Below are 26,967 nucleotides of genomic sequence, written 5' to 3'. Positions count from 1 at the left end.
AAGTACAGAGGATTAAAAGAAACAAACTTGTGCCAAGGAGTGTGGTTCTTCGTTGCTGACCGAAGAAGGTGGAGCGGGCCCAGTGAGGGACAATGGGGAATGCTGCCTTTGATGTAGGGGGTGGAACCGAAGCGGATCAGTTTGAGGCGCAGTCCGCCCCAGTTAAGACAAAGTGCTGTCCAGACAACACGCTGCTATTTGTGGGCAGAATATTTTGTTTTGGGACGAAGTATCATTTAATCGTTATGGAGATAGAGAATGTGCTATGCTACCATGTGCACAATTCTTTTATTTTAGTGATCTGCTTTCACAGTTTGCGGAAATGTGGTCAAACTTGTGCTGACATATGACCAGTATACTTTATGAAGTTGTGTATGAAAAAGGAGTTAATGTATTATGAAAAGAAAGGTAGTTTTGAGGAAGTTGAAGGATTTTTTTTGTGTTGCTCGCATTGTGGTCTTTTATGTGCTTCCTCGCCATAGACTGTTGGGGTGTGGAGCAACATAAAGTTTTAGCTCAAGTAACACTGTATCAGTCATGATTCTGCATGTGTGCTGGTGCGGTGGAAGTGGTTAGATTTATGTGAACATAAAGCATAGGGACTAACATGTTTCTAGAATTTGCAGGTTAGAGCTATTTCAGCTATGGACTTATAAGACCATATAATTGGCTATAACCATGTGCGTGCTATTCATAACGATTTTGGAGATAATGCAGTTATAGAAGTTGTTTTATTGTGAAAATATGAGTAGAAATGCCATAAGGCTGGGTGGATTGAGAAGTTATACATTTGTATTTCTATGTCTAGTACTGACATGATAAAATGTTGAGCGAGGTGTATAGATAAGGGTGGCTTGTGAGGGTGCCTTCCGCTATGGGAGTGGTTGTGAACTGAGTATGTCATAACCAGGGTAGATAGGGGGTGGTCATGCCTTCCGCCATATGAGTGGTTGTGAAACGTGTATGTTCCCACCGGGGTAGATAGGGGTGTGTGTGCATTCCGCTGGATGAGTGGTTGTGAAACCTGTGTGATCCAACCAGGCCATATAGGGGAGTGAAGCCCTCTGTTGTTTTGAGTGGTTTTGAAATGTGTATGTTCAAACCAGGGTAGATAGGGGTGTGTTTACATTCTGCGATGTTTGTGTGTCCATGGCAGGGTTCAATCGAGCTGTAGAAGAGTTGCTGTTTTGAATATCAGCAAGTGTAGAAAGGGGGGACGCCCTCCTTGTTACGGATACAGAGCAGTGGAGTAACTTTGCTGAAAATGTTGGGGTCGGGGGACATTATGTCTGAAGAAAAGGTGCCCAGCCAAATGAATGGGGACAAAATGGTGTGCCATGAAAGTTGGGGGGGGGACAAACACCCCTGCCCCCTAAAATTAAGCCCATGATACAGAGTATGTTAGGGGTGGCGCCCTCTGCCTTTTCTGAGTGGCATCTCTCATAAAACAAAGATGCTGTGTTAGAGTGTCCCTTGTGTGTTTCCTTTCATGGATTTATGTGCGAGTGTAAAGGAGGGGAGATGTGTTGTATTGTGCTTGAAGTGAATGCAGATTGCATGATGATGCTGAGAGAATTTTGGTATACCTGAGAGAATGTTTGTGTGTGAATGCAGGAATGGCTGTCTTGAAGGTTCCTGGAGTTAGCAGTTGGAGAAGCCTAGCCTGGGGCATGGGACCCAGTGGTTCACTGTTATCTTAAGTTGTAACTGGAATAAAGCTTTCCTGTGGAACCTGATAGATGTGTCCAAGGAATCTTCTTTTCTTCAAGAATAGCAGCTGCTTATCGGTGTCCTGAACCGGAACGGCCCTAAGTTTCACCTTACACAGCTGCAGTTTGGCAGCACTGCCCAGCGTAAGGTAGGTACACCCCGGACACCCGGGCTGCAGGTAACTGATCCTGCCCCTTCGCTCCTCTTCTTGTGCCCTGCGTTCTTTCTTTTTCTGGGACCCTATCCTGATGAAAACCACCCTAAGCGTGGCCTTGAACCTTCCCAGAGAGTCTGCACCCCACCTCCCCGTTGTCGTTGAAGGCAAAATAGTTTGTGATGTCCCTCAATAATGCCTGAAAGAGATCCCCATCCCTCAGTAAAAAGTAATTACAGCACCACCCTCCCGATGGCCTCTGACTAAGGTCGTTCCCCACCACTACTTTGACCATGTCATGGACAGACCAAGGGACCGGTGTGACACAGAAGCCTCTGACTTCGGCCTCACCTAAGTATCCACCAATATCAGATCGATCATAGAGGAGGAGTTGTGGACCGACAGGAAGAAGGTTAAAGGGTCTGTTGCTTCCCCCTCCCTCCAATAGGGCATCTGGAAGGCCCATTTCCTGATGAATTCCCTAAACCTTCTCAAGGTCCCTTGGACCAGGTTATCGCTGCTCCGCTCCCATATCCTCTTGCGTTTTCGGACCGGGTCCAAGACCATGTTAAAGTCCCCTCCCACCACCAATCGGCCCTCCACGAAGAGCCGCAGTTTGTTTTTATCACTCTCTCAAAATGCTAACTGTCCGACACTGGGAGCGAACACACTGTGATCCTTTCTCCATGAAGGGATCCCTTAATAAACAGGAAGCAACCCCCCCCCACCCCCTGGGTCCTTCTGTGTCCGTTCTAACACCAGTCCCAGCCCACCCGAGAGTACAATAGCCAGCCCTCCCTTTTTCTCCTTGCTCGAGGCTAAAAACACCTCTCCTCCCCAGGCGCGGTTCGTTACCCCTCTTCCAGTGCTTCTCTTGCACCAGTAAGCAATCCAGCTTGGCCTTTCAGAATTTCTGCATGGTCGATCTTTTGGCAGGCAAATTTAGCCCTCTCACATTACGGGAGCCAACCACCAAGAGATCATGACCATGTGCTCATACCTCGTCTTGGCACCATCCCTCTCTGATACAAACCGACCAAACCCAATGAAAACAATGCACCCTATGAAGGGCTGTTCCCTGAACCCCTAAACAAACAACCTTGCCCTCTCCACCGCAGGTTAGGGCTACCCCCCTGTGGCACCTTCTAGGCTCCTTGTGGGGTCCCGCTTCTTATGTACGCTGGGGGACTGCCATTTCTGTGAGCTCCCGTCCCCCTAAACGTGGGTTCCGCGAAAGGCTGGGCCTCGTGTGTGCTCACGAGTTCACCGTTGTGGGCCGGTGAGCTCCACCTCTCCTGTTCCCACTTGTCATAATGCTCGGCCCCAAAACTTGGAGCGGGTGCGTCCTGTAACTTCCTCCCACGGGGGATACCTGAGGATCTGCTTTAAACACGGATTTATACGTCAACCAGCTGAACCAAAATTATTACTATCTTTGTCTTCTTAAAAACATATGCCTTTATATTTCTGAAAATCGTGCAACCATTGCTTGAGCTATCATTATATTAAGGCTCGAATATTGTAACTCCCTATTGATCGGAGCCTCAAACTCAAACATGAAAAAATGACAAATGTTGCAAAACGATGCAGTACACATAGTTAAGAAAGTACCAAGATGGGAAAAAATGTCAAACCACAGAGGAGAACTCCATTGGCTCCCTATCCAGGAACCATATCGACTTTAAAGTAGGATCCTTGGTTCACAGATGTATCTTTGGACATGCTCCTGCCTACCTTAAATCATTAATTCGGCAATAACTTCCAACTACAGCATTACGTTCCCCAAACAAAATGCATATTATCTGTCCGGATCACAGACGCAGAAACGGACTTGGAAGATCTTTTCTAGTAAAAGCAGCCAACTTCTGGAACTCACTACCCATTGCACTGAGAACAGAACCCGATTCAAGAGTTTTCAGGAAAACTTTAAAAACCTTGTTTTTCAAGTAACCAACTTCTCTCCTAAAAAATGTCTTCCAGAATGTACTTCTGTCTCGTTATTGATGTTCGTTCTTAATGTGTAAATGTTTCTGCGCCCGATGCCTGCAGGATTTCGGCTAATAAATGAATAAAAATAATAAAAAATAACTCGACAGCGGAGTAATGTGACTGTGGTTGTCAGTGCTAGAGAATGACTCAGCCTGTTGGCTGCCCATCCGGTTGAAAAATAAAATGTTTCAGTGGATTACTTTATAAGGCATTTGTTGAGGTTCCACGAGTGAGAACCTTGTCAAGAAGTTCTGGATGAGACCTTATGGGGGTAACCCCTAAAGTGGACGTCTTCATTTGCAACGTGAACAATATTTTCTGCACCAGGGATCTACGAGATGCATTGATTGTAGAATTCAAGTTTGATCACCTCTATGTGTTCCCTTTGTCCCTGCCATTTCGCTGGATCTCAGAAGACTGACGCAGTTTGGCCCAACCCTCATTCTGAGTGGGGCCGCTTGACATCGTGCCCACACATGATATGATATGATATGATATGGTATTTGTAACGCGCCTATACACAAGTGTTTCAAGGCGCGACGAGGCAGGGAGGGAGGAAACAAGGGGAAGACAGACAAACGATCCTACTAGGCCAGGTGTCATTCAGATCGCGCAAGTGCAGAGGTAAGGGGAAAAAGGAGAAAGTGCAGGGGGAGGAGGTGGGGGGGTAAGTGCAGTAAAAGGTAAGTGGCGAAATAAAATAATAAATAATAAATAATAAATAAAAAGGGCCAGCTGGTGGCAAGTGCGAGGTAAGTGCAGAGCAAGTGCTGGGAAGGGGGCTGTAGGGATACAGTGACATTCTGAACATGGTTCCGCCTGGTGTCTCCTGAGAGCTTGATTCTGCTCTCCCAGTCAAAAATAAGTGCTCTTATCTGAGTAGCCTCACCCTTCATGTTTGACTGCTTGACTGCTGGCAGTGGTACGTGGAGTGGTACCTGTCACATGACGTCCTGGGCATGCTCCTTTTTCTCCAGGTGGCATACCTCCTGGTCAGTCTATAATTGCAGATGGTGTCAGTTTACTGCATCATGACATGACAATGGCCTGGGTCCTTTGTCCCCTTTGGTTCTGAATTGACTCTGTAAAGGGGGGTGCTATTTCGGTCTTCAGAAGGTGGTCTTCCCATTCCACCCCCACCATTCTGCAGTTTTTGCAGGGGTTTACAAATCTATTTCCTCTAAGCCAATTTATTGTTGCATGGGATTTGAATCTTGTTTTGGATGGTTCTCATGGCTCTTCTGTTGGAGTCTTTGCTTTGGTTCTTTTTGAGGTTGTGCACCCTTGAGGTGATTTTTCCTGAATGCCATCACTTCCATGAGCAGGGTGAGTGAGCTGCAGGAACTTTCTGCCAAGCTTCCATATCTGGCATTCTACTAGGACAAATTAACTTTGAGGGTGAAAAAGTCCTTCTTTCCTTAGTGTGTCATGCTTTCACCTGTCTCAGAAGATCCATCTTTCGGCCTTCGATCCTCTGCTTTGTCCATCTAAGCTGGAGTATTAGTTTTACTGTCTGGACCCCAAAATGGCTCTTAATTTCTCTGTCTCTCGGACACAGGATATCTGGAAGGATGACAAGTTGTTTGTCTTGCTGGTGCTTAGGCTGTTACTAAGCTGACCCTGTCTAGGTGATTCATCATTTGCATTTCTGAATATTACCATCTTGCCCGAAATGAGCTGCTGACTGTCTCTGGGTCTGTTCTTCTAGAGGCTTTGCATCCACTTCTACCTTCCAGTGATGGATTGGGGTCATTATCATGTGACACTGCAGAGTTCTCTGCGTACGTTCAGCAAACCCTACTGCCTGGATTACTTTTCATGTCAAGACTGTCTTTAGTCTTGTCGTGCTCTAGAGTTTCCTGATGTTGGTCCCTCATTCTTTCGCTCCACTGTCTCTGTACTGCTTTGGGATTTTTTCAAAGATGACAAATCTGTGGGGGACAGGAATCCTCTAGCAGCACAGATTGCTTCCTTTCGTCATGCACTTTCAGATTGATTAATTCTTCCACCAACTGATTCCTCATTGCCCTCCAAACATACCCCTCAGTAAGGATAACACACAAACTCTTGTAGTACATTCAATTCTGAGTATGGGAGAAAATGTGCAGAACTGAGGTCATTGTGCAGTGAAGCTCCATATATACACCCTTAACATTGCAGCCATACAGATTCATGGACGCCAGCGACACAGACAGTGGGTGGCTGAAGAATATTTCTGAAGCTAGATTTATGCAGGGGGGTATACATTTCTAAATTCAAGAGTATGTGGTAGGAATGACTAATCCATCAGAAATAACATTACCTAGGGTAAGTCATTTCTCCATGTAGATCTAGCAGTCATTTATGGCTCACATATAAATGCTCCCTAAAGCAGCCAAGTCTCAAAAGACCCTGGAGAGGCCCAGGAAGCAGGGAACAGTCCAATAATAATAAGAAACATATTTAGGACAATATTTGCACTTAACATAGTGCTATGAATGCGTATGTTTAATCAGCATCTTAGAAGTGCCCACAGTGTGAAAGATGAGGTACAAATAATGGTTTGTTAACCCTGAGCATACCAGGCATGACCGAGAGAAAATTAAATGCATGAAGAACATATTGATTACTGTATTTCATTTTTGTGCAGCAGTGTAATGAGATTTCTGTTGCATGGTTATTAAATAAAATATGTGTACTGGCATGTAATGCTGTGTGCTAATATTTTGTTTTCAGTGATTTACCAGAGAGAGAAGAAGGAGAGGGTGAAGAAACCCCAACATTCAGTCACTGGGGTCCTGCACGAATGTAAGTTTGTGGTATTCATCTTTTATGCTGCTCATGTTGATGCCTTTAAAGACATTCCATCTCTCCTTTACACCCCATGCTGCATAGGCTGCCTATTAATAGACACCTATTATTTCATATCTACTGGTTGGTGGTTAAACGTCTTATTGGGTCTGGCCAATCTGACAGAGCTCGATGGCAAACCATAAGCAGTAGGCACGATACAAATATCACATAACACAACAGAAAGCATGAGAACTTTTCTCTGCATGCCCTGTAACACTCTCCCTTTGAATTTGCAACTTCTTCTAGATCTCTCCTCATTCCAAAATGTACTTATAACACATCACTTGAACTTTCTTTAACTGCAGTTTACTGCTGGAGTCTAGACACATTTTGGTTTGCTATGCTATTTTCCACCTGCACATCATAAATATACTAATAGAAATAGATAGCAATTGCAATTCATATTTTGTACAATGTCCGAAATAAACGTTGAGCCTTCTCTGTGCCTCGCTAGCAAGACTCTAATCCCACATCACCCTTGAAACCATATTTTTTCCACTAAACATATGTTTAAATATTGGTATTTGAAGGTAATACATGTGACATATCAGTTGTTTATAGTACAAATGAAGGACTGGACAGAAATCAAGATTAAGCTTTCTAGTGGTGCTTGATTTCATAATGCCTCTTCCTGAGGGGGGGGGGTTAGTGTTATGTTATATCAGTAACGGTAAACTCCCTCAATTTTTGTTCTCGGGGGCCAGTATCTCGGAACGGGAGACGTATTGAAAGGGTACTATAGAAAAGTGAGAACTGGCTACCCCTCTCTTGGTGCTACCACCTGAGGCCGAGTAACCTACAGTGTATTGTTACGAAGGATGGATCACTTCCCAATTAGTGCAATTTACGCAAAAGCGCAAGGAAACAGAGTGACAGGGCACTGAACCATCTTATATCAATATTAATATTAAAATACAGTTACGACATGTCATCTTTTATATAAATTTATTCAAAGTCAAGCAATAACTCACCAATAATTAAAACAGGTAGAAAAACACAGAGTGAAGTACAACACACATATTACAATCTATATTGCACAGTCCTAAATCCTTCTCACTTATATAAAAAAGACAAAAAACAAGCAGTTAATTTCATGTGGGTTTCGACAGGTTAATTATAGCCACTCTATTGATTAGGGTAGTTGTGCGGATATTAGACTATCTATTTAGGTTAGTCTATTGTCATGTGTCGACATGTTTCGGCCTTCTGCATATATGGGACACTATCCCTAGTGTCCCTACAAACAGTCAAACATGGGCCTTCTTCAGGACAGACAGATTTCTTTTTAGAAGATGAACTTCTTTCCCAAATCCCTGTTGCCAGACAAGTGCAATCTAAAAAACAAACAGGTGTCATTTGTTACGTATTAAAAAAAGAATGGTTCCGTTCTCACAACACCATCTCTGGTTCCTTGTTGCTACTTTTTTATGTAGCAGACATATGAATTACATGCGCTCATAACTCATTAGATTACTCGAAAAAGTTTTACATTAAATACTGTAGGTTACAAAAGGCCTTTACTTACATCTTGGCAGCACTAGAGCTTTTAGTTGAGTCCCCCTTAGTAATGGTAGAGACCAATCGCTATTTTCAGATGTTATCACAAACACTGCTCAGCCTGACCAGTTCAAGGCTTAAAAAGGCTCTGCAATAGAAGAGCCCAGACATATATTTAATACATGCTGTTTGAGGTCATTATGTTGATCAATTACATATTGGCTCCCTCATTATGGTTCATAAAAAGCTTTTTGTTTAGTTCGGTCAACCTTGTTCAACCTCTATATATGTATCTTCGCAATGTTACATCATTATTATGGCTCCTATTGTGCCATCTGTTATATGACAGATCTGTTAGGTGTTGACTAGTGGTAATATATCCACCAGTTATTTTCATTGACACAAACACGTTTTATTCAGAGCACGGTGTTACACTTACGAAATCTCGCCTAGTCCGATATCCAGAAAGTAAGTGGATTATAAGGAGAAACGTGAATGCGTACCAGCGCACAGGCACTTTACACTTCCACGTGAAACTGCATTGTTGTGGCGTCCCGGTATAGTGTGGAGGGAGGGCGTCTGATATATCAGATCTGCAAAGAGATCAACAACACGGCACACAATCACAGCGTAGTTCTAACCAAAGTCTATCTTTTGTTATTCCTTCAAAATTCCCCGAACATTACGAGGGAAATCACAGAAAGAATTCCGGCATCTTGTACGCGGGGAAGCGCTTAAATGGGTACTGCACTTAATTGAGCCAGACCACGGGAGCGGCATAAGTTTCAAGAAACACACGTAACCCGGCAGGGATTTGAACAGCCTAGCGCTTACCTCGTTCAAGCGTGATCCTCTCCTTACGCATCGGTACGATCGCCAGACATCAGCAAGAGTCCAATCGTATCGGTGTGTAATTTCAATTTAAATATGTGCCTTGCCTGAACACATGATAGCTGCAGCTACTCCTCTTAAAGGGGTAGCGCGGCTCGCGTGAGAAAAAGACTGTTTCTTATTTCCAAAGATATTCCAGAGCCACCTCGACGGGGGCATAACCATATTGTGTAAACCAAAACTCCATCATTTAATAAAGGCAATTTATTCATAAATTTACAAAAAACTGTGTTTTAAAAAAAAGCAGAGTATTATGATATGACAGGCCAATGCCGCGGAGGGGGGTGATTTACCTAAGAGTTATAATGGAATTCCACTCGCCTGCTGAATTTAAACCTGAGCTGGCCGTATTCAAAGAATAGATCCATTTGTGTTCGCTCAGGCTCAATAACTCACCTCTATTACCTCCTCTTGTACTGGCTGGAATGGTTTGTAACACAAACCACAGCATCTCTGTATGTTTGTGTTTCTCTGCCTCGTAGTGGGCAACTAATGGTTTGTTGGGAACTTTGTTCTGCAAACATGACTTATGTTCAGAGATGCGTTGTCTAATGCATCTTTTGGTCTTCCCAATATAGATTAAAATGCAGGGACATTTAATACCATAAATAACCCACGACGACCCGCAGTTGGTGAAACTGCGAAACTCCCAGTTTTTGCCGTTTAAATCTATTTCTTTTAGGTTGTTAGTAGAGGCACAGGCGACACATTTGCCGCATTTAAAATGTCCCACCACTGGTGGCAAATGCCACAGTGTGGTCTGGGTTGGGACGGTTTCTTTTCTCGGGTATGAGTGAACCACTAGGTCTCTCACATTTTTCTGTCGCCTGAATGCGAACCGGGGGCTTGCTGGTTCAAAGTCTGATGTCTTTAGGATATGCCAGTTCTTTTTTATGGTCCGTCTGAGTTGATTACTTATGGGACTAAACGTCGTGACGCATCTCATTTTGTCGTCTTGTATTTTAGGTTCTGGATGAAGACATCTGTTCCTATTGGAGTGTTTAGCTCGTTTATAAACCGTGTTTACTATTCTCTTCGGGTAGCCTCTGTTCTTTAGTCTCTCTTTCAAATCTTTTCCTTCTTTTACAAAGTCTGTCATATTTGAACAGTTTCTCCTAATTCGGAGGAACTGACCAATTGGAAGGTTTTCGCGAAATCCCAGGGGGTGGAAGCTTTGAAATTGGAGCAGAGTATTCTTGTCCGTAGGTTTTCGGAATAAAGTGGTTGACAAGTGCCCACTTTCAGTCTTTTGAATCAGCAGATCCAAAAAAGGAATAGAGGATGTATTCCATGTCATCGTGAATTTGATGAAGGTGCTCTGATCATTCAACCATATCAGAAAATCTTCAAGGAGCATCACATCTGCTTTCCAAATCATAAAAACATCATCTATATACCTATACCATTGTCCGATCTGGTCTTTGAAGGGATTGTTGGTATGGTATATAGATGTGGCTTCATACTGGTCCATATACAAGTTCGCCAGATCTGGGGCGAAGGTGGCCCCCATGCTTGTACCATGGATCTGGCGGTAGAACGAGCCGTCGCATAAAATGACATTTTCTGTCAATGCTAAACGGATGCATTCTCAAATGGAGTAGGCACGAGATCAAGAGTGGCTGTTCTTTTGTTCAAGAAAATCTCTATAATTCTTAGACATTCCTCTTGGGGTATACTAGTGTAAAGGGCCGTTACATCTAGTGTCACTAACAAACTGTTTTTTTGGGGTGGCAAATCATTAATAATATTGATCATGCTCGTGGTATCTTTTACGAAAGACCTCATCGCCTTGACAAAAGGTCTGAGAAACCAGTCTGAATACATAGACAATGGTTCAAGCACCGAATTTATTGCGGACACAATCGGTCTGCCTGGCGGTGTCACTGCATTCTTATGCACTTTCGGCAGAAGATAAAAGGCTGGAATGGTTGGGTTGTCCTTCACCAGAAATGCATGTTCATCCATTTCTATCCAACCTTCAGTTATGGCATGGTCCATCAGACTTTTGATTTCGTCCTTTAGGCGTGAGGTAGGGTCGCGATCAAGTTTGCGATAAAACACAGGATTATCAAGGTGTACTTTGATCTCACTGTCATAAAGCAGTTTGTCCCATAAAACAATTCCTCCGCCCTTATCGGCTGGTTTTATGTGGAAAGTCTGGTTTCTTTGTAATGATAGAAGGGCTTGTCTTTCTTCTCGGCTCATATTGTCTTTGTGTCGATTATTAGAGGAAATTAGTTTTTTACTCTCTTGAATGATTTTGTTTTCAAACGCCACAATGGCTGGAGAAACCATGCCATTGCCGGGTACAAAAGAAGATGGGGGGTTTTAAACCTGTTACACTTTGTTTTTTACTCGTTGTAGGAGAGTCTTTGAAAAAATATCGTAGTCTGATAAGTTCTAATTGAGTTTCAAAATCTTTTGCCTTGGTAGTAGGAACGAAACTCAAGCCTTTTTTGAGGACATGAGATTCTGCCTCAGTCAAAAGGTGGTGAGACAAATTAAAGACTGGAATTACCATGTCATCGCGGGGCCCCGCCAGTTGCGAGTTTGCATCCTGGGGGGCCCTTGTGGCCAGTTGCGTGGTCTCCTCCCTCGGCCCCTCTGAAAATGGGGTTGGTTATTGGGGTGGGTGTTAGCTCCTGAGTTTGTACTGTCAGAGTCACTACTGGTAGTATTGGAGGTATTAGAAAAAGTTACAAATTTCCTGAGGGGTCCAGTAAGTATTTTCTCTTCCCACTCAATAAATATACACCTTGTAATCTCTCTGAAATTCTCTGGGTTTACTGAATAGTCTCTTATCACAGCTTTACGTCTTTTAGAACCCCATGTTTCGAGATCCTTCTCTTGGACCCAGACTCTTCCTCAGCAGGATTGTCTCGATAATCACATGAACCTTGTCTTCAGTCATAATTGTATACAAATCACTTATCAGGGGTGAGGGGATTGGAGACAGAGTAGGGGACTAGGAGAAGCCCCCTACCTCTGTGATGCAACCCCTGGATGTTTTATACAGCGAATCACCCCCCAAGTCCACCCAACCACCACAGCCACCATGTTTCGGAAAGTCTCACCCTTCAGACTTCCTTGATGCGGGGTGCATATGAGGGAGAGAAGAGGTACCTCTACCGCACAGTACAGTTCCAAGGGAAAGGGAGTGTTAGGGGTCCGTAAAACATGTAGTCATCATTGTTATTCAGAAAAACACATCTTTCCACAAAAGTTCAAGAACATATATTTCATAATTCCCTAGAATACTAGATTTTCAAAGATATACATTATAACACTGCCTTGCTGCAAATCAAAAAACAATTCACATTTCTGTGAGCAATTTCATTCTAGTGTATGAAGAATTAGATAGAAAACAAGCAGTTTCATAACAAGTAGATGTATCTTGAAGAGTTGCAAAAATAACAATGCTGGTCTACATTGTCCGACACCACATTTTTTAAAGAACAAGCATACATCATAAAACATCTTTCTAGATGTAGAATATAGCTTACAAAACAACATGAAATGTATAGGCGTTTCGGTATCCCCTAAACCACACATACATCTGCCTAGACTAGAGAATGCTCATTAGCTCTTCACTTGCCTGTATTTAATAATGGCGGAAACAGTCCCAGTCTTAAACGTAATACCATTTTGCATTTCTATGGAATGGTGCAACAGATAAGTACACTATAACTTACGTTCCTACTCTTGTCTTTCCACCTTTACATTTCTGGAGGAGGCATTTTTAAGTCCAATGTTGGCATTCTGTTGCTCTGGAATATATAACCATGGTGTGCAACTAAGTGCCACAAAATTGCTATATATGTGTTCTAGCCATGGGATCTTAGGTGCATTGCTGAATAACAAAACATTCCACAAAAGGAGATGGGTAAGGACTGCTTTAGCATTTACCACAAAGCATTCCAGAGTTCAATGGTTTGAAGAGCTAGCTCATCAAATAGATATAGATTATCAAACTCGGTTTCAGTTTTGTATATTGGAGTGGCAGTAGGGAACCTTAACATTTGACGTAAAAGGCCATTGCCTGCTTTTGGAGTATTGCTCGCTTAGAATACTCTCTCATACCAGCAGCATATAACTATCTTATAGTTGTCAACTTGGTTCAATAAACAATTTTCATATGGTCAAAAAGGTATCTATTTAAGGGAGCAAGCCATTATAAATATACCAATATTGGCCTGAGCAATTTTAATTTTCTTCCTTTGTTAGATGGAAATCACAGGTACCATTATTTAAAAACATAGCACCAAGTAGTCACAAAGTTCACATTGCTTAACTACGAACACCATCAATTATATTACTTGAGTGCATTTTATCCTGTTTGTGCATGTTCCATACGCAAACCATTGCCATCACCTGGTCTCATGCACTTTCATACCAATTAGTTCCCCTTGTAAATATCTTCCTCCTAAAATGCTACTGCGTTCGTGGCACTCAGTTGACATGAAGGCACTCAGTGCCCATATTGCCTCTAATTGTGCTTTGCTGAAGCCATTATCTTTAACCTCACTTTCCCATTCTCTGACTACCGCTGCTGACTTTTATGCTCCACTGAAACTGATTCAAGGTCGCAGATTACCTTCCCAACCCTGGTTTACGGACCAGCTAAAAACTGCTCGGCTTCAACTCCGACAAGCTGATCGTAAATGGCGAATCTGCTACGATCCTGCATTTAGAGACCTATATAAACTTAACCCGTCCACTTATCTGGCCAGCGTTAAACTGCCGAAATCCACCTTCTTCGCTCAGTAAATCGAAGACGCTCTGTGCAAACCAAAAACTCTTTTTTTACTGTTGTGCACTCGTTAGCCTCTTCGGAGACTCTTACCTCTATGGTTAAGCCCTCTCAAGAACTGTGCAATAACCTGGACTCTTGCTTTACTACAAATATTGATGTTATTCGAGCTAACATCGCTAAATCCCTTGCGACACTGACCCCTGATGCCCCGAGCTTTGGGCCCGCCCTTACTACTGACACCCTTGCTAGTTGGTCTTCTTTCCCCTCATTCACTGAAGCAGAAGTTCTGACGGCCATTTTAAAGATCAAATCTTCCTCTCCAAGGGATGCCATTCCTGCCGCTATCATGAAGACAATTGCACCCGACATCTTGACTGATATCACAATGGCAATAAATAATTCCTGTCAGTCTGGGCTGGTTCCTCCGGAATTGAAATCCGTGAGGGTCATTCCCCTCCTTAAGAAGCCTTCCCTGGATGGACCCTACTATTCCTGCTAACTTTCGCCCTATTTCTTTGCTTCCTTTCCTGTCTAAACTTCTGGAATCCTTGGTTACACCACTCTTGTCCTCCTTTTTGGAATCCTCCAATTTTTAATCATGCTCAGGCAGGTTTTAGGCCAGGGAGAGGTACGGAAAGTTTCCTGGTCTCTGTACAAGATGACATGTCCAGACTTGTCTATGCAGGCGGAGCTGGGGCTCTGATCTTGTTAGATCTCTCCGCCGCTTTCGACACGGTGGACCACTCCATCCTTCTCTCTCTCTCCTCTCACAGATTGGGATATCCGGTTCTGTTCTTGCCTGGTTTACCTCTTTTCTTTCAGATCGCACACAGACCCTCGCTATGCCACCTTTTCTCTCTTCTTCCTGTCTTCTTACCTGCGGTGTCCCTCAGGGATCCTCTCTATCGCCGATTCTGTTTAATATATACATCTGGGCCTTGATTTGTCTCATCCGTTCTTATGGGCTTAATTGTTACTCATACGCGGATGACACACAAATCCTGATCCGTCTGGATCGGGATCAGACCGAGGTCTCAGCCTGCCTCCATGATTGCCTAAAGGCAGTCAGGATCTGGATGGATCAGAATTGGCTAAACTTAAATGGTGATAAGACGGAGGTACTGCTGGTAGGATGCCCTCCCAATCCCTTAAATGGTGATAAGACGGAGGTACTGCTGGTAGGATGCCCTCCCAATCCCTTACTGTGAACCTCTGCCTTTTGGCCGCCTTCCCTTGGCCCTCTACCCGGCCCAGTCAGTAAAGTAAAGAACTTGGGAGTTATCCTTTCCGCCTCTCTGTCTATGGCTAACCAGGTCACGCCCGTATGCCAGTCCACCCACCACCAGATCTGGGTTCTTATAAGGGTCCTGCCTATGATTCCAGAAGCCCTCCGCCGCCCTGTGGTGGCCGCGCTAGTCCTCTCACGATTGGACTATTGCAATTCGCTGTATCTGTCACAACCTATCGGTCTTATACACCGTCTTCGGCGTATGCAGAACCTTGAAGCTAGGCTAGCCACTGGCTCTCCCTATGGTGTCCACATCACATCAGTACTTTGCCAACTTCATTGGCTTCCGGTGAATCAGCAAATTCATTTTAAATCACTGTGCATTGTCCATCGGGCAATTCATGGTCAGGGAGCAGAATTTTTGCAGTCTAAATTCACGCAATACTTTCCGGATCGGGACCTCCGCTCTGCCACTTCTAATCTTCTTATTGTTCCTAGATCTAACCGGGATAGGCTCGGAGGCAGAGCCTTCTCGATCGCCGCGGCTAAACTCTGGAACAATCTCCCTTCGTCACTCAAGGCCACATCTGACCACCTCTGTTTTAGAAGAGCTTTGAAAACGAATCTATTCTAATTCTGGACCTTCTGTTGGTTTCTCCTTGACTAAGCAGTTCTCCTTTCTAGCGCCATGATGCCTTCGGGCGACCATGCGCTTTATAAGTGTTAGTAACATAACATAACATTGCGCCACATAAACTGAGATTAAGTGCATATGATATTCTAGAGGTTCTTTTGAGAACTGCCTGCAAGGATGATGGGGCCAGGCTAATGTAAATTATGCTGTGCCCCAAATTAAGGGTCATTGGTTGTGGCTTCCTCTAGCACTATGGACAGAGAGCTATAGAAGTTGAATAAAGGGGGCGTCAAACCACATTGTCAAACCCCTCTTTCAACTTTGATAAAGTCTGTCTACTTACCGCCCTTACCATCTCTTACTCTAGTACTTCTAAGACTGTGTATCTCCATTAAGATTGACATTATTTGAGTGTATTCCCCTCTTTTGTAGTAATACCCAGAGCAATCTTCTTTTGTGTATTTGAAGGCTCCGTATCAGATCCATAAAAGCAAGGTGGAACTGTGGAACTGTCCACCAATCCAGTGACATACATAGAATTTATCTGATGGTGGTTGACTCCCTACATTTCGGTTGCGCATTGCCTGTAGCAAAATTGAACAACAGATAAAATAGGTGCACTCTTCAGCCCTTTAGAAAAACTGATTTTTAAAGTAGCATAGCACTGCCTCCATAAGTGTTTCGGGTTTAGATGAGGTCAGCGCCTTATCTGCCTTTTTATAAATTGGAACTATTATACCGGATCTCCAACTACTTGGTATAGAACTTAACTCAATAATATGTTTGAATACCAACATCAGAAAGGGAGCCAACAGGTCTAGAAGTGCCTTAAAAGCATCTTGAGGGATGCCATCCAGATCTTGAACTTCTGATGTTTTTTTTATGTATTTTTTATTTGTATTTATTTGCATATAAATTGAAATTTTCGTTTCTTGCAAATTCATTAGTCTTTAAAATTACAGAACTGTGGCTAAATAGACAGATAAACAAAACAGCAACAAAACAATTTTGGGCTAAGAACGAGTGAGCTCCACATTCGTGCTTAAATTATCGTGACACAGAATTTCTGTTATTGACTTTTCTTTGAAGATTCAGACCAATTTCAGATAAAGAGAAGAAAGGATACAGGAATGTAAACGATAAACAGAGCCATTAGCGTCAAATAAATAAGGGTTCCATTCATTTTGTCATTTCAATCACGCGGCTCGTTTTGTTTGCTGAAATCAACATAGACCAACATGATTCCATGTCTTGTTTTTGAAAGTCAGTGAATAAGTGATTGTAAAAAGTAAAGCGTCTCTCTGACGTCACCCAATGCTTCAGGGTCTCTATCTCATTATCGTTCTTGCAAAAGCGACAGATGTTACTTTCCCAAAGTCCCCGAAAAGTTTGTACTTCATTTGTTGGCTGAAAGTTAAGTCGAATGTGCAAAAATTATTCTCTTACTCTTTTATCTTGAGACTGTTTCAGTTATTCGCAGATGGTATCCATTCTGCACGGTTCTCTGAGGATGTGCGCAACTGAATGATATCCTCCTGCAGACTCGACTGTATGAATCCAATCAAGTTGTTTTAATTTGGTCTTACACTTTCATTGCTTAGGATTCATTTTCAGCGTTTTAAGTGAGCTCCCGATTTCTTTCAATGCGAGGCACATTTATCTCTGCCACTTTTGTAGCATTGCGATCTGGGATGCCATAATTTCTTTACACAGCATTTCTAAGATTTCTGGTCGGGAAGAAAGAAAGCCTTTTCTGAAAAGAGTGAGACTCTTCCAAAGGACCATTGATTTTAATGATGGCAAACCCAGTTCTCGACGTATTATTTGGATAGGGACTGATTGGGGAAGCCAAGAACTTACTTCCAAAAAAGTCCCTCTAAGAGGCAACGCATCTTTTCTGGGATGTTTGGCATTGCCTCTGTTCCATGAGTTAATGTTAGCACAACCTTGGCTTGATAGAACTTGAGAACAGGTAAGATGGAGAATCGTCCAAAGATCTGGTTCATGGCACGTGCCTAGCCCGATAAGGCTTTAGTTGTTTTCAACTGACACACCATCGGGGCCTCTGATGTAATGTCAGTCAGCCACACTCCTAAATATTTGAACAGGGTCACTTGCTCAATGTGTTCGCCATCTAGTGACTAGAAGTAGGCGTGTTTGCCTCTATTTGAGTTCCCAAATGTTAAGATTAAAATTTTTGATTTATTGATTTCAAGACCATTATCAGTAATGAAAGTTTGCAGGGAGTTCAGTTGCCTTTGGAGTACCCCCGGTGTTTGGTCTATGTTACGCAGAATCCTATGTAGTTGAAGATTAGGACTACAGGTATATGCAATAAATCCCCTTTGATATCAGTCTGTACCACACAGATTTAGTTGGTAGCTGTGGCTTAGCAGTCAGACGTATCTCAAGAGGGAGATGAGCAGTATTCAGGGTTTACACAATAGCACACCATTACTGTGGGACAAGGAAACATTGACCAAAGCTTTGTATCAAAAGAATATACATATTTATTTTACACACTCTTAATTCTACACACAAATCACTGTCATTAAAGCAAGTTAAAACAGTCAAGGAAAGTATACACAACTCCCTATTTAAATTGTAGACAAGTTTGAGCAAGAGTGAAAACTGAGCAAAATGGCACAGTGTAAACCAAGCAGAAATGGCACTCTAACAATTTCTTCAGAGGGAGGGAAAGGTCAAGTTATACAGGGTTAGACTCCTAAACACACCAGCAACACTTCCCAATTGGATTGTGAACAAGTTAGGCAAGGTAGTACTTTAGCACAAGCAATACTGAGGTGAAAACCGAGCAAAATGGCACTTCAACAATATATAAAGGGGAAGGAAAGGTGTTTATAAGAGTTTACGTGCACCAACACAAGCAATATAGAGAAGGCAGTTGAAACAGAATTAGCCAGAGTCAATAGGCCTGTGCCAGAGTCAGTGACATGAGGAAAAGTGCCCAGGTTCAAACGGTTCTAGTAGCTGCAGTCAAGTCTTTGTTTAACGGTTGAAAAGGAAGGTGCAGAAGGTAAAAAGATAATGTTAGACAATAGGGACGGCCAGCTGCCAAGGTAAGTAAAGGATTTAAAACACCTTTAGCAGTACCCAACGAAACGGAAGGCCTGGCGGAACAATGTACCTTAAAAGTGGAAGAGGCTCCTGCGGTGGCGGTAGTTCCTGGCAGTTCCTGCCATTCGGGAGATCCAGCAGAGGAAAAGAGGCTCTCGTCATGGAGAAAGGTCTGAGTCACTGCACTGCCCCAGGAAGAAGCTGGCTGCGGTGAAGCCAAAACGTAATAAAAGGTACGCTCCTTTAAATCGTGGTCGTGGTGGATGGCTGCCTGGCTATCCGGTCTCCTAGTGCTTGGCACTGGCGATTCAACCAAGGCAGGTCCTGGAAGGCGATTGGCGAACTAGTTGGTCCCACCAGCTCAAGGGAAGGAGGCTCTTGCAGGTGAAGATCTTCTCTTGTCGTTGGAGAAAAGTGGTGAGGATCTGCAGCAGGGCTTCACCGGTGGTTCAGTCGTTGCAGATGTCTTCGGCTTCTCTCCTCTTCGGATTTCTCAGGTCCAGTGGGGACGTCTTATCTTCCAGTCCGCAGGTCCCTGCTTTTATGCAGAAAACCACCCATTCATACAGCCTAGCTGTCACTCACGCTGAGGGTTGTGAAACTGGCGGGATAACTCCCCAGCCTATCAGGGCAGAGTGCGACTTGGATTGCTTAGGCAACCCTGTCCAGGGTGCCTATTCCCCCTCCGACACATCCTGTCTACCCCAGGCTCACATGCGCTGGAAGGAGGGCTTCTGTCCAGAAGCCCGCCAAAAGGACGAACAAAGGGCCCCGACCTCAGTTTGAATTACAGAGAGTGACACATGAAAGAAATATTATCAAAGATCTGGCAAAAAAAACCACCAGAGTAAAGTTAATATAAAAATGACTCGGCGGTATATTAAATGGCTATGATACAAAGTGGTAGCCTCGAACAATGGGAAAATCACATAGGAAAATATTTGCGGTAGAATATTAATCGTAGTAACCACTGCCACCAGCCAGAAACTTTGGAGATAGGGACTGGACAGTACCCTCTCGAAAATGAACACCAGGGAAAAACTATTAACCCTTCCCAGTACCTCCATAGTAAGATGGGTTGTACTGGTTTTGTTCATAACAATTGACTATCAAAGTCAATGGTAACTTTGCATGCCCTGGGAGACAGTAGTCAGTCCCAGGGTATGGAGTCTGTTTGGAGGTCACTATGATACCCCTGTGTTACTGCACTGAGGGTTCTGTGTAACACACATGTAAAAAGATGATACCTATGGAGTGAGAAAACTCCATAGCCCATAGACACAAAAACAGACTGAAACACACATCGAAATACAGCTAAGAGTGGGAAAAAGAGTCTCACTCTTAGCAGGAGTAAAAAATAAACCCTAGAAATCCAGCAAAGCTGCTGGGGGACTCTATAGGTAAGGGAAATTAGCCTTTCAATAGAATATTCCCTAACAGTCTACTAAGATAGATGTCATCAGCGTAAAGTAGGTGTGGTAAGGGCACTCCACCCGCTGCTCGAGGAAAGATTCATATATTAGGGTCTCTGTGCTTTGTCTGCTAAAAAGAAATTAAATCGGGCTGAAGTCATTGGGTAGCCTTGCTTCACCCCCCCCTCCCAGTTAGTATTTCCTCAAACAAGCCAGATTTATTCAGTCTAACACACAACGATGTCTCTTGGTGCATGGCTGTTATTGGTTCAAGAATTGATTTTGTGCATTTTTCCGTTTTCAGTTTGGTCCACAGCTTTTAACGATCAACCTGGTCTTGGACCAGGTCGATAAATGCTATATAGATTTTGACTCCTTTACTTTAGTAACGTCCCTTTAGTATGTTGATGATGAAGATGTTGGGAGTGGTACAGACTCCCCCCAGAAATCCCGTTTGGAATGGGTCGTTGACCCCGGCATGTGTGAAAGTGGTCTAAGATGATCGCACCGTACAATTTGCCGATCACATCTTGGAGTGCAATGGGATGAAAATGTTTAGGATTGTACCTGTCTCCCTTTTTAAAAATGGGCACAATAACAGCTTTCTTCCAGGAGGGTGGTATTTTGTGTGAAATGGAAATACGCATTAACAAGGTGTATATAAATGAGGTCTACTCTGCCGGATGTTCTTTCAGCGCCAGGTTTGTGAATCCGTCTGGTCCTGACGCGCTAGAGTTGTTTAGTCGAGTGATACGCTGTAGAATGTCGTCAGGACTTGACGCACAGATCCATGTTTCTGAGCTTTCGATTGAATGGTCCAATATATCAATTGGTTGAGATGCCAGGAATAGTTTTGTAAAGTGCTTTAAAACCTTCCCTACCATTTTTGGAATGAATAGATCTGTTCAGGGCTTACTATGTCAGATTACAAAACCCTTCTTGTAATTTGGAATCAATTAACCCATTCATATTGGACATAGCACCTAAAATGCTCAGTCCATATTTGTGGGGGAGACCTGAACAGGTACTTGATCTTTAAATCCTCTTTGGAATCTTCATGCATGGGTTCTGTGATGATTCACAAGGTGTTGTCACTTCTCCCCAGGGGATCCCTTTTCCAGGAGGCTACTGTGGTGCAGCTGCTACACAATAATCCCCCTAGGGGTGGTTTAATTCAGGAGAACCTCATGGGGAGGGACTCACCCTCTGGGCAAAAGGACGATCACCTGAGGTACATCACAATGAATGTTGCCAACATTCTTTAGCCATCCCTACATTGATAAGAAACCTATGTATTGTTGCAACAAAGGCCCTAAGACAAAATGTAGAGGACGAGGAAGAACACAGGAAACCTGAAGATCATGAACTGTGCTAACACTGGTACAAGGTGGCCCCCAGAATGTGTAAGGATTGAGCCGATAAACAAGAAGGACTTGTGTAATCTGCATTGGAGGAACTGGATACAAAGTATAAAAATGAACGAAGGACTGTTAGACTAGAGAAGCCTGGCCCTGTAGCCGAACGCAGCCGTAACAAGAGGCCCAGTGGTGGCAGGAGCGGCGACATACAGGCATGTTGGGAAAATCAGCTGGCACCCGAAGTCTCCAGTGCGGGAGATTCGAATGCCGACCGAAAGCTGTTGAGAAGCGTAAAGCTGCAAGAGGACACCAAGGAAGTTTTCTGCCCGCCGAGTGAAGGTGGACCGCCTCCCGAAAGGTGCCACCAAGCCACGAGTGTAGAAGAGAGAAGCCCACAGACCGTGAGAAGTGTGCTCCTTTCACAGGAAGGTGCCAAAGCCCTGTGTGAGGTAAGGGGAGGTACATGAAAACTGTGGGGGATCCAGGGGTTGACACAGAAGCTACGGTGGTTTTTCCCCGGCCCAGTATTAGCAAGGCAGGTAATGGGCATAACGAGAGAAGGGCCCCCAAGAGTAAGAAGAAAAGCATCAGAGAGCATGTTCCTTGGCGCAGTGGTAGTGAGGAAACCACTGGCTTCCAGAGAATGGTTTGGAACGCCAACAGTGAGAAAGAACTGTACCAAACAATACCAGGAGATGGGAGTTATTCTCCTGGTGTCGGACAAAGAGCTGTGATAAAAGACAAATGGGGAAGCCCTCATTCCCCCTGGCCTTGTGGTGAACTGTACAAAGTAACTCCTGGAGAAAGGAGATATTCTCTTGGCACTGGGCTGAGAGTGGTACTGGAGATACCAGTGGAAGGAAGGCATTCCCCCTTGTTCTATTGGAACTGCGTAAGCTTATACCAGGAGAAGGTAGTTATTCTCCTGGACATTTGTAAGTGATTTCAATCCAGCATACACCAAAGTCACGCCCAGCGTGTAGTGCACAATTGAAACCCTTTTTTATTTGTATCTATAAGTTCAATATTCTGAATGATATACCACTCGCATCACACCCCACCGGTCACACTGAACCAGGAATCAGGCTAGTTTGCAAAGCTAAATATTTATTTATGTATTAAAATGTAATCACAATATCTTTTAATAGGTAAACAACAATCACCAATGGGGTGACATAACACTGAATGATATCTTTAATACACTATGAATCAACTAATGAGCACAAAAACAAATGCAGCACAGAACAGAATACTTTTGTGTTGGTTTGTAATAGATAGCACTTTTGTTAGAGGTTCCCCCTGCAACACCCCTCAACCCCCAATAGGCAATGCAAAGAGATGGGAGGAGAGAGCAGGTATCCAGGAATAGCAACAATCAAACAGAATATCAGTCCCACCTTCCCCATTCAAACACAAGAGAAAACTGAATTGACATTTCAGCTTTCAGAATGGCTTTGGAATTGCATGAGCAAAAACTGAGCAAATTGGCTGAGAGCAGTGGATGACATCAGGTGATAGCAATTGGCTAGAGACACAGGCTGTACATGGGTTCAATGTAGCAGCAGATAGTACAAGTCAAAGGCAAATTGGCAGAGTGCAGTGGCTAACCTTAATTCATATAAATGCAATGTGTGTCACCAGATTGGCTATATGTATTGGAACAGAACAGATGACTAAGAGCGCACAGAGCAACACATGGGTATACGTTAATGCAAGTTGTCAGAAAGTAAAGGGTTGCACCAATATGATGCAATTGGCTAAGGCAGAGGCAGCACATGGAACATTTATAGATCACTGTGGGATAAGTTGCATTAAACAAACCAAACAGACTCAGACAATTGGAGATCAGGTCTAGGTAAGTAGCATCATGCCACTGATCTGGTTCGCATAGTTTGCAGGCAGGTTAAAGCAGGTTATGCATAGAAAGTGCAAGCAGATGTATATCAATTATAGTAAAGGCACTGACCTCGTAATAGGCAGTGTGAACATACGGTCGGTACAGGACGAATTGCAGCTGGTCTCGATAATACGAGGATTTCATAGATGGGTAACGGACCAGGGAAAATACATTCGAAGGGCACATTTATGCAGATGGACAGGCGTTGTCACGACACGCGGTAAGAAGTTACCAAGTTTAACTTAGGCACGTATTTGATCTATAATCCCAGTGTGCAATGATTGGTAGGTAATGACAAAGCAGTTCAGTTGCCGTAATCCAGGAGAGACATGAAAGAGTTAATTAGGCATATGGTATTTAGCAATCGAGCGCTCGTACTGCGAATCCTGTGGTCGGAGAAACGGATGTGTACCAGTTAGGAGCGGGCATGGCCCTCTGTGCAAGGGGTATCGATCTAACAGAAGGGGAGGTGTGAGGAGTTAGCTATAAGCACGCTGAATCACAGTTACGGATCGGGTGATGGTGGGAGTATAGAAGATGCAGATCTCACCTTGGTTTAGGAGGATTGGCACGCGAGGGAAGTGGAGCACTCGAGCACATCCAGCTCGGTCAGGCTCTGTCAGGAAGAGCCTTTGTTGGTTGCCTTCGTGGGGGGCCGGCTTACGCCTACCGGTGCCTCCCAATAGACTATGAAGCCACAGACAACCAATCAGGGGAACACAACGATTTAAGAGGGTTACAGGCGAGCCACAAATGCGGCGGTGGCCCTCTTGGAATGGCGCAAACCTCGTGGTTTTAGCAAGATCGAATCTGGATAAGATGAGCTTCGCTTTCCTACCCCAGGATGAGGAGGTGCTGGGAGTATGCAGAGAGGTAGTAGAATAAAGTCAACCTTCTTGCAAGTGAAAATTAGCAATTTCGAGTAGATGCAGCGGTCGATTTGTAGAGCTGTAGTAAAGCCTCCTGGCTTACCTTACAAACAACCAAAGGTAATGGTTGCATGGAGCTGCTCCAGCAGTGGAGGGAAGAGGGAGCTCCTGCTCAGACCTCTGCAGGTGCAATGATAATGATTACCTGTAGGTGCAAGAGTGTCTCTGTAGGTACAATGATTACATAATGGTTCCTGTCCTCTGCCCTCATCAAGTAAGGCCAATGTTTCAATGGCATCAGAACGTAACTTATATCTTTTTAACTGCTATTGTTAAAGGTACAGTTTCTGAGAATATCTGGATTCTGTCTATTGACCTGACTTAGTTCATTTTCAAGTAAGAATTGCCAGAAGGCAAAACCATGTTTTGCTCATTTTAGGATTTGAATAAGGGCCTAATTTTTCTCCAGTTAGTTGTACTACAGTAGTTCAGTGCCTTGCCGTAGCCTAAGATTGAACACTCCCACAGAAATGACATAATTCCATCCTCTAGCAGTTGTCTAAGATCTCATTGTTCTAATTGTAAAATATGATCTCCCTTTGTCCTGCCTCATCTAGGTCTCCAGAAGTTTATATTTGTAACAATCTGCAGAGTTGTCGTTTTTAGTCTTGGAGATTGGATATTCATGGAGAGTTTGTTATGAGCAACCAAAGCCAAGTCCATGTTGGCTGCAACTAGTATAACTAAACTTTTCCCTTAAGTGGAGATCCTTTTGATCATCTAACCAATTATGTTATAGGAAGTAAAATAATGGATTGTAAAATGTTTTAACATCTCAGAATCTTGCATTATATTTTTTTCATTAACTATTTTATTTCATACTGGGCCTCATCATGAGTAGGGCGGTATCCTGGTGATTCCATTGCGTGCAATTACCGTTACCGCTGTGGCATGTTGTGGAATTAGCGCCATATCACGATGTGTCGTGAATGCGTACACCCCCCGATGGTAACGGTGAATCCACCTGGTGGATTTAGCACTGAATCAGGGCACCCTGGCTGTAAATCCTCCAAACCCCAAAGGAATTAATGTTACCGGCAGCGGAAATAGTGTCATCGTCGCAACAGGAAGCATTGTGGCGGTCATTTTGAAAAACGCAACCCACCGAAATCCCCCATTTCCTGCAGTCATCCGAATCCACAAGTCACAGGAAACATGTCTCAAGAGAGGAACAGAGGGAAGGTGCCCGAACACCGGCTTTGGAAGCCAAAATTCAGTGAGGGAGGGAGCTCCAAGTACTCACTGATGAGGTGATTGGCCATTGTGAGGAGTTGTAGGGCACCCACCAAAGGAAAACATCTGGCCAGCGGATGACTGCAATCTGGCTATCAATAAGCCAGAAGGTGACAGCCGTAGGCATGGTCATCCGGAATGCGGCAGACTGCCGTAAACGATGGAATGAACTTAGAGTCCGAGTGCGTGGCCTACTCTCCAAACAAAGGCAGGAGGCGTAATTGCCACAGGAGGCACCACCACGGAGCCCCCTTGCCCTCCAGCCGTGGGAGGAGAAACCTGCATGTTCCGGGCTATGTAAGGCTACCCCATGCTGGAATGGCAGTTGAACCGTATGGCAGTGTAGGACTCCCTGGGGGCAGATATTGTTCAGCATGGCACACACCAGCACAATGTTCCCAACCTTTCCCGGAATATACATTAGTGCCCTTCCAATATGGTCCAGGCAGCGGAAAAGGGCCTTCAAGAGGCCAAAGGTCTGCTCAATCCAGACCCTGGTTCTGCTGTGTGCATAGTGTTAGGGAGAATTCTCTGTTTAGGCTGAATTTCCCTCCCTAGTGAGTCCCCCAGCAGCTTTGCTGGATTTCTGGGGTTTAATTTTTTCTCCTGCCAAGAGTGAGACTCTTTTACCCTCACTCTTGGACATGTTGAAGTGTGTTTTCTTGGTTAAACCTTGTGTTGAATGGGCTATGGGGTCTTTTACTCCATAGGGCCTCATGTATTTTTGTGATGTGGGTCACACAGCACCCTCTGTGCCGTGACCCAGGGGTGTCCTAGGGACTCCCCAACATAGACTCCATACCCTGGGACTGACTACTGTCTCCCAGGGCATGTAAAGTCACCAAAGACTTTGCTAGTCTTGAATCCTGAACAGAACCAGTACAAACCATCATATTGTGGACGTACTGGCTGGGGCAATTCGATTGCCCCAGGGTCTGTTAGTCGAGGGGGCACGTCTCCGTCCCCCCTGATCGAGTTTTGGCTGGTGGCAGTGGAAACTACTTTTTATATTCGACCGCGAATATTTCCCTATGGGATTTCCCATTGTTTTAGGCTAACACATTTAATTATTTATTTACGGTAGCCTTAAACATACCGCCGGTTTATATATTTATTTTTATAACTCCGGTTGGGACTTTTTGCCAAAACTTGATTCTAAAATGGCGTTGGTGTTCGCCTCTGTAACTCTGACCCAAAGTGGAGCCCTTTGTTCCACTTTTGGCGGGCTTCTCCACAGAAGCCCTCCAAAGTGGTGCCACTCTGTCTGGGGTACTTAGGAGGGGTGGAGGGGGATTTAGGCACCCTGGACTGAGTTACCTTGGTAACTCAAGTCGCACTCCGTCCTGATTGGCCCAAGTGGTGAACCGCCCGG

At 44.0% G+C, this 26,967-nt stretch overlaps 1 protein-coding gene across 6 annotated transcripts in view; it reads left to right on the top strand.

Moving 5' to 3' along the window:
• The window catches only part of PATJ (PATJ crumbs cell polarity complex component), a 3,332,662-nt gene that overhangs the window by 1,536,827 nt on the left and 1,768,868 nt on the right, over positions 1 to 26,967 (top strand). For all 6 annotated transcript variants that reach the window (XM_069642041.1, XM_069642043.1, XM_069642045.1 and 3 more), the window contains one exon: positions 6,569 to 6,640. In XM_069642041.1, coding sequence (XP_069498142.1) covers positions 6,569 to 6,640 — 72 coding nt within the window. The remainder of the gene's footprint in view (positions 1 to 6,568; positions 6,641 to 26,967) is intronic.

The sequence above is a fragment of the Ambystoma mexicanum genome, chromosome 1q (genome assembly GCF_040938575.1).
Source record: "Ambystoma mexicanum isolate Mex_15411 chromosome 1q, UKY_AmexF1_1, whole genome shotgun sequence".
Taxonomy (NCBI): Eukaryota; Metazoa; Chordata; class Amphibia; order Caudata; family Ambystomatidae; genus Ambystoma; species Ambystoma mexicanum.
Note: the sequence above shows the minus strand (reverse complement) of the source record. Positions and strands in the feature narration are given on the sequence as shown.